Below are 7,662 nucleotides of genomic sequence, written 5' to 3'. Positions count from 1 at the left end.
CGGCGTCAGACAGTAGGAATGTCCTGTTTGTCTTGGTGTGTATTTGTTCACTGTACTGCGTGTTATGCTTACAAGGCTGGCATTTGTGTTAATGTGTGCGTGTGTGTGTGTGTGTGTGTGTGTGTGTGTGCGTGAGCCAGTGAGTCTGTACCGGCCAGGGTGTTTGATACCTTTGTGTGGGAATCAAGCTGCTTCCTGCCCCTTGGACCACAACAGCAAGGGCTCCTATTGCCCATAAGGTCAGTGAAGGGGGAGAGAGAGAGCTAGAGAGTCACTGTTTGTGTGTGTGTGTGTGTGTGTGTGTGTGTGTGTGAGAGAGAGAGAGAGAGAGAGAGAGAGAGAGAGAGCAGTAGTGCTCCATTTTCACTAAATCACCAATTAGGCATGTTTGAAGCACAATAATCTCATTTAGTTTTGTTCATGAGACTCTTGAGACACTTGATCACATGGCATGACAAGAATTATTATAAATGCAACATTGCATCACACATCCTACTGCACATACATGTTATGGACTTGGATCATGGCAAAGGTCTGTACTAATGCATAGTGAAAAAATAAGATATGAGTGAGCTGCAGCATAAGACTGCATGCACATGGGCCACTGCCGAAATGTCAGTATCCTAAGCAGGGCCCACCCTCCTCCGTGCGCATGCTTTCCTGTTCCCCTCCCATTCCCAGCCTCTCTGTTTGGCGCGGATATCCCCAGGAAAAGGCAACACGGCTCGTGATGTCAGCAGCTGCACTGCTGTAGCCCTCTTCGGTGGGAATTTAAAGAAATAGGCTGCACGACCGAGTTTCTGTACAACACAACACACTCAGGAGGTCCTGATATTAATCAAGGCTTGAGTTTGTGTTTCTGGAGTGTACCCATGGGAGTTCTCCTTTCCGCGCCTGTGCTCGAGCCCTGGAGCCCTCCACACTAGTCTATATTTATGTAAAGATCACACTTTGAGCATTAATCTTAAGGTCTGTTAATCAAATCTGTATTCAAGTCCATGTGACTCAGTTTTAAGAAGTCTATAAAGATGTGTTTCATGTCAGTTTATCTGCTGGGACTGCTTCTATGCATCTTTTTTAACATGAAACCAAAATAGTTCTTCACTCTATTGATTTAAACAGTGTAACTTTGACAGACTCAGATTAGTCTATGTTTATCTACATTTGGGCAGATGCCTTAGTAAAGAGCGGTCCAATCCAAGCATCTAACTGAGCATTTGGCAATTTCTTAAAGACCCAGCTGTTGCTCTTTGGATGTTCTGGGACTTGAACAAAACATCGCAGCTACTAGCGTAGACTTTTTTAACTGCTAAATTACCAATCCTCAGAAACAAGTACATTTTCCACATTTCCTGTGGAATAAACAATGTAAATGTACAATTAATATACCTTCCTTTTGAACTACATTCCTTTAAGTGAGGGTACAAAAGTTTAGTACTTTTTTCAGAGAGTGTAGCTCTGGGTTACCAGGCTTGCGTGACAAAATTAGACAAATGACCTTTCAAAACTAGCCCAATGTTAAAAAAAACCCCCAATTCCAGCTTACAAATCTTGTCTACCATTGCAAAACATATTGAATTATTTACAAAGTGACATCATACGATACCACATTGTGTCCCCAAACATCAAGGTCATATTACTCACGTGTCATTCCACCTGTTAATTCACTCCACTTTAATAACAACCACAGCCCACATACATGTGTTGATGATTATACATTTACCGTTTGCATTAAACCAAATATTCTATTTTCAGTAAACCCATGTTAAGGGACGCTTCTTTCATTTAAGGTCTGCTACAAGTTAAAAGTTTCTTTTTTATAAAAGACCAAGAGACGGTGATTCAAACTATTATTACAGCACCGTTGGACTACTATAATTGTCTGTATGTTCGCCTTCCTCAAACTGCCTTATCTCACTTGCAGCTTGTGTAAGAAAAAACAGGGCCAAAAAAGAGGGATCATATTTCCCCTGTACTGGCATCTCTTCACTGGGTTTGTGTTCTTTATATATATATATATATATATATATATATATATATATATATATAAGTTTTCTGGTGTTGCTCTACATTGGTACATTGTTGACCTTCTTCATCCATACTCTCCTACCAGAATGCTAAGGTCTTGTAATTAACTTCTTCTTTCTGTCCGCCGTTATTGTACTAAGACCACGATCAAGCCTTTTCTGTGGTTGGTCCCAAACTCTGGAACAGTCTCCCCTTTCACATGAGGTCTGGGGGTGGGGGGTTTGGAGTAGAAATAAGAGATAGTGAAAGAATGGGACATATAGTAACAATACCTTTACGGTTCATATTTAAAATTATTTTTAATACACCTTAATACATTTTTGTGGTATTATACATTGCAAAAAATAAAGAAGAGCTACCTAACAGTTCTCATTATAAGGATCATTTAGCCTAGTTCTAGACATATTTATTCATTTCAGGCTTAAAATGGTCTTAGTCTTATTCAGATCATTTTGCTTCTCACTGGAAATAAACACTTCAAATAAGCAAAATGATATGTCAGTGGAATAAGACAATTTCAAGCTTGAAATGAGTAAAAACATTAAGAAAGAGTGAGAAATAGTAGTTAAATGTGCCTATATTGAAGATGTTCTTATTTGATTATTTATATAATTCCTTTGCAGTATAAAGCACATAAAGTAAAATCATTTTTAGCATCAATAAAATAAAAATGGGGCATTTTGTACTGTACAGTACATAAGGGTTTATAACAACTTTTAGCTTAAGTATATGTCTCGCAAAAGTTTGACATAATTAATCTAATGTATTCTAAACCCCAGCCAGTAGGCAGAAAAATAAGTCTGTGGCTGCAAATTAACCCGATTCCACGGGAAAACGGGAGACTTGGCAACCCTGGTAAATGCAGCCTCAAGAAAAATCATGAGAAACTGAACAAAAGGCCATGATAATGTCTTATTATCTCCGGTAAACTCTCAGACCATGAGAGTTAGGATAAATAAAACCTGCACAGCGGTAACTCTGAGTTACTGTGAGACCCTGAATCTGTCTGGAGCATTTTAGAGCAACACTGACCTCTGCTGAGAAGAAGAAACATCACAAGCCACACAATAATACTGCAACTTTTTTTTTTTTTTTTTTTTTTTTACTATTTGTAAATGATTATAGCAAATAAGAAATTCCACAAGTATAACTTTACAGAATTAACAGTATATAACTGCTTCAGTCTGTTATTACTTAGTATTTACTGTACATAAGAGGAATAAACATGATTAAAAAAATAATGACAAGCACCAAAAGAATTTGGATAACAGTCCTATTTAAACTACTACAATCCTAAAAAGATCAACTGGAACGATGACCAAAGAAAGGAAGACTCTTCTAGTCCAGCAGTTCCGTCATATTACTGGAGGTAGGAAGTTTTAGTAAAGTATCATTAAGCGCTAAAGTCACACACAAATTTTTTTAAAATCAGATATATGACTCGTACCATCCTTACCTTGGCTCTGGAAGAGGACATGGGTCTATAACACAATAAAATATTTGTCACAATGGATTTCATAACAGCGGGAGATAAATGTGTAAGATGTCATTAGATCTGATTTATAAGAAATCTGAAATTGTGCTGAAACTTTCCTTTTAACCCTATCGTGAATCAACTTTCACTATCCAAATCCAAATACCAGCCATCTTAACATTAAAGCTGGTCAAATTGATCATCATCCTCTACATACATTCCATGACATTACAAGCACTATGAACATACTATAGTGTAAGATGATCAAAAGGTACTAGAGTCTATCTGTAACAATGTTTATTCTCTCTGTCCAGCATTATATTTGCTCTGTAAACATCACAAGGCCTGCAAACAGACGTCCCACACAGATCTCGGTCTAATGTCTTATTTACTTTTTGCTCTGCATCAAACTCACCCAGAATGGTTGGTGTAATGATGGCCTCCTCAGGAAACCCAATAGACAAGGCAAATGATCGGAATTTTTCTACCACCTCCGGCCTGACTTCTGGCTTTCGCCCTAAAGTATACATATAGAGAATTGGTAAAGTTGTCAGTGGGTCAAGAAGTTTAGGTATAGCTTGAATTCTGCAGGAACCTTATGAGCTCACCATAGAGAGCCAGCTGAGTGTATTCTTTGTTTATATTCTTGTATTTCAGGACGACCCCGTAGTCAGTGTAATTAGTTTCTACCACTGTAATGTCCTTTTCAATCTTGTGCCCTTACAATAAAAAAATAATACAAGAAATTGTTTTTAAAAATTTGTATTAAATATATTGTGGACTGGAATTTTTTTCTAGGTAGAATGTGTGAGCTATCATAACATAAAGAACAGGACTTACTTTGACTGAAATAAGTAAAAGCTCCAGGAAGCTCTGTCTTCTCATAGACATAAAAACTTACATCGCAAGTCTTTTGGCTAAGGGCAGAGAAAAAGATGGCGGAGAGATCACATAGAAAAAAAGTCATTTTGGTTTAAATAGCAAAAATAATATGTGTACTTTTAGAAAAGGGTTCTTCCAGCTTTAAGGGTTCATTGAATAATTAATAAGGGTTATATTCTTCCATAACATGGAACCCTTTATGAAACACTGTTTCAGGTTTCTACATAGAACCCAAAGGGAAAAACTGAAGAACCCATAGAGCTCTAGATTTTCTAAGAGTGTATGTACATGGATTGGTTAAAAGCAGATTGGCTGAAAATGATAGTATGATTGTATAGCATAGATTGTTACTCATGCTGAAAAAAAAGATGGAACTGTACCTATTCATTGACCACATGGTAAGGTTGGCTCCTCCATCTTCATTAGGGATCAGATTGCCTCTTGAGAGTAGAAAGTTCTTTTTGTATTTAATAACAAATGGGTGGTCATAAGCCAAGCCAACACGATACCATTCACCTACAAACTAACAAAAAGATGAACAACTATTAGAGCACGTGTATGGATTATGCATAAGGAGATGATGATGATGAAGCTGAGTAATTTTTAATTTTTTTTTCCAATCTGGAAATTAATAGATTTAGATATGATGCCACACAGGAACATTTACAATAACGAAAATGAAATCAGCAACCGAGTAAAGCAGACATGGTCTGAGCTTTGCAATGGTTTTGGTATTGCTATGCATCTGATATGGCATAAAAAGGAGAGAGGTATGATCTAGAATGCAAGCAGAACCTGTCGTCAGTTTGAAGGTTTAAGGTCTTGGATGTATTACGGACTGCTTTCTTTACTGAACCAATAAATAAGAACTCATTCTTGTCACTGCTGATCTTCAGAGTCTAGAAGTTTCTGAGTGGAATTTGTACAAAGGTAAGTTGAATGTCATAAAAGCTGAGTGTAGTAATGAAAGTGAAGACTTGAACAATATGTAATATCTCTGAATAGAATTGGCACAGAGTCAAAGGCTGCACTTACATCCAATGAAATGTGAATGTTAAGGCCCATGGAGTCAGCAGACGCAAGCAGTGAAAGTAGTCAGTTAGTCATTCATTAGTATATTTAACTAGAGCAAACAAGTTACTCAGTTAGAGATAAGTGAGGAATTGAGTGCAAATGATGCAGTAAAATAGGAAAATAATTATTTTACTTTATTTACTGTAGCCACCTTATAGTAACAGGGGATGTGACAAAGCAAACAAGATTAATTAAATAAGATAGTAATAGGACAGAGAACAGGAAGACATTTTGTTGTTGCTGTTTTTTTTTTTGTTTGTTTTTTTTTAAAGGTAACAATGTCAGAAATGTGATTGGGATTAACAGGCTTGAGAACATAGAAGCACCTAGTAGAATTAACAGACGAGGAGTTGGGCTAAGTATAGAGGTGCAGAATTTAATTATCTTTGAGTAGTTGCCATTAGAGCACTGATAAGGCGAGAGAAGTAAGGAGATTTGGCAGTAAGTAAAGCATCTGATAGAAACAGTTAAAGGTTCTAAGAAGGCCACATAAGATCAAAGTTAGATTTCTGTTTCATTCATATTGTGAAGCTCAGATGTGTGCCAGAGAAAAGAAGAGGTAATTGCACTGAATTATTATAGAGGGATTGTGAGAGTGAAATTTATACTGGCTTTGGATATAGACTATGAAAGGACAATTGGATCAGAGACCTGATTTAACACAATAACCAGAAATGAAATACTTGGCAAATGTATTGTTTGGTAAGTCAACCATACATATAGGAGTAGTAACACATATTGTCTGGAATTACAGCTCAGAAAGAAAATTAATCAGACTTAGGAGAGTGATATAGCAGTACAATGGTGGAAAACGGTTATTTAAATGCAAGGTATTAAAAAAAGATATCCGAGTTCAGTAAGTTAATCTCATTATTGTAAATTACATACAGGCCTCTGCCAGAGTGACAAGATTTACAGATGCAGCTAAAGTCCATGAGGGTTGTTTGATTAAGTATTGAATCTCTTGGTGATGTTTTATTCAAATTAACCTTACTTATTGAAGCTTACAAATGGAGTCATTCAAGTTTGCTTAAAGTCTCTTCACTTTTAACGTTTTATATTGTTACTCAATAATAGTCATCTTACTTCATTCATCTTTGCAATACTTATATTTCTCTGTATGTTGCACTCAATAAATAATATTCTTTATCACGTGCATATCACGTACACTCACCTGTTCCAGTTCAAAATCCGGCTGGGGCAGAATATCAGTGGAGTTGTACGAGTGCGTCCATAGCACTACACTGCACAGAACCGCTACAGCCAGCAACATGTTAAAACTGTAATCCAGGCGCTCTGTGTTTAAAAGCAAACCTCAGGCTGCAAAGCTGTGAATGCTCTTTCAGGAACCTGGGGGTTTTATGTAGACAGCCAGCAGTGGGAAGGGTTCATGACTTAGGGCAGGACAAGCCCCTAAACGCAGGCGCATGCACGACTCCAACCCAATAAAAAGGGATATCAAGTAACAGCACATTCCATGAAATCCACTGAGGAAAAAAAAAAAGCACTACAGATACACAAGTTTCCTATCAGGTCTTCTAAACTGCTTTTAGGATTTATTCTCTGGACAAGATTCAAGCAGCAACATGTTTTCCTAAAACCTCTAAAGACAAGCAAATATTAGGCACAAAAGGTGTCCTGTTCATGTTCATGAGCTGAGATGTGGGTGGGTGGGTGGGTGGTTGGTTGGGGGGAGATCTACAAACAAACCATATGTCACGTGACTACAAAACAGATGTGCAAAGCAGTGGGGCATAAAATTCAAGAAGGAACTAGAATCTATTTCTTAAGAAAATTTTAAAAAATTTGAAAGGGTTTTATAGTCACCCCTGCTGTCTTAACAAAACGGTTTATAATTTTATTATTTACATAAACAAAAAATATTTTTTCTCCTCTTAAAACTGCCGTCCCCCCTGACATTTTAAGTTGCACGCAGGAAAACACCATTTTTTTTGTCAAATAGTCAATACAATTCCAATTTATTAATTTAAACCTTACCAAAAAACATTTAAAACAGCACACGGATACACAGTCTTTAGGTTAGTTTTCTCAAACACATAAGCAAAAACAAACAAATGGGAAAGATTTTAACCACAAGATATTATTTACACATGTATTAAAGTTAGTTTATTGGTAGTTGGAGGTGTTTTCAGTAACATTAGCTTATTAGCTTCTTATTAAACCTGCAATTCTGACGTGTTATT

The 7,662-nt window shown here is 36.8% G+C and overlaps 2 protein-coding genes across 3 annotated transcripts in view; both read right to left on the bottom strand.

Moving 5' to 3' along the window:
* Positions 1–3,099: 3,099 nt before the first annotated feature.
* lcn15 (lipocalin 15) lies at positions 3,100–6,877 on the bottom strand. 2 transcript variants are annotated; one of them, XM_053610717.1, is made up of 7 exons: positions 6,633–6,877; positions 4,765–4,907; positions 4,343–4,419; positions 4,111–4,221; positions 3,918–4,019; positions 3,476–3,509; positions 3,100–3,391 (listed from the first exon to the last, which is right to left on the bottom strand). In XM_053610717.1, the coding sequence occupies exons 1-6, from the start codon at positions 6,729–6,731 to the stop codon at positions 3,481–3,483; spliced, it is 561 nt and encodes a 186-aa protein (XP_053466692.1). In that variant the 5' UTR covers positions 6,732–6,877; the 3' UTR covers positions 3,100–3,391; positions 3,476–3,480. The 2 variants fall into 2 exon arrangements, with proteins under 2 accessions (XP_053466692.1, XP_053466691.1); XM_053610716.1 differs by having other exon boundaries at positions 3,485–3,509; positions 6,633–6,810.
* Positions 6,878–7,420: 543 nt separating this feature from the next.
* Positions 7,421–7,662, bottom strand: part of slc2a8 (solute carrier family 2 member 8) — an 11,770-nt gene continuing 11,528 nt past the window's right edge. The window contains exon 10 of the mRNA XM_053610571.1: positions 7,421–7,662. This exon is cut by the window's right edge and continues 585 nt beyond it. The gene's annotated coding sequence lies outside the window, so the exon portion shown is untranslated.

The sequence above is a fragment of the Ictalurus furcatus genome, chromosome 22, assembly GCF_023375685.1.
Source record: "Ictalurus furcatus strain D&B chromosome 22, Billie_1.0, whole genome shotgun sequence".
Classification (NCBI taxonomy): Eukaryota; Metazoa; Chordata; class Actinopteri; order Siluriformes; family Ictaluridae; genus Ictalurus; species Ictalurus furcatus.
Note: the sequence above shows the minus strand (reverse complement) of the source record. Positions and strands in the feature narration are given on the sequence as shown.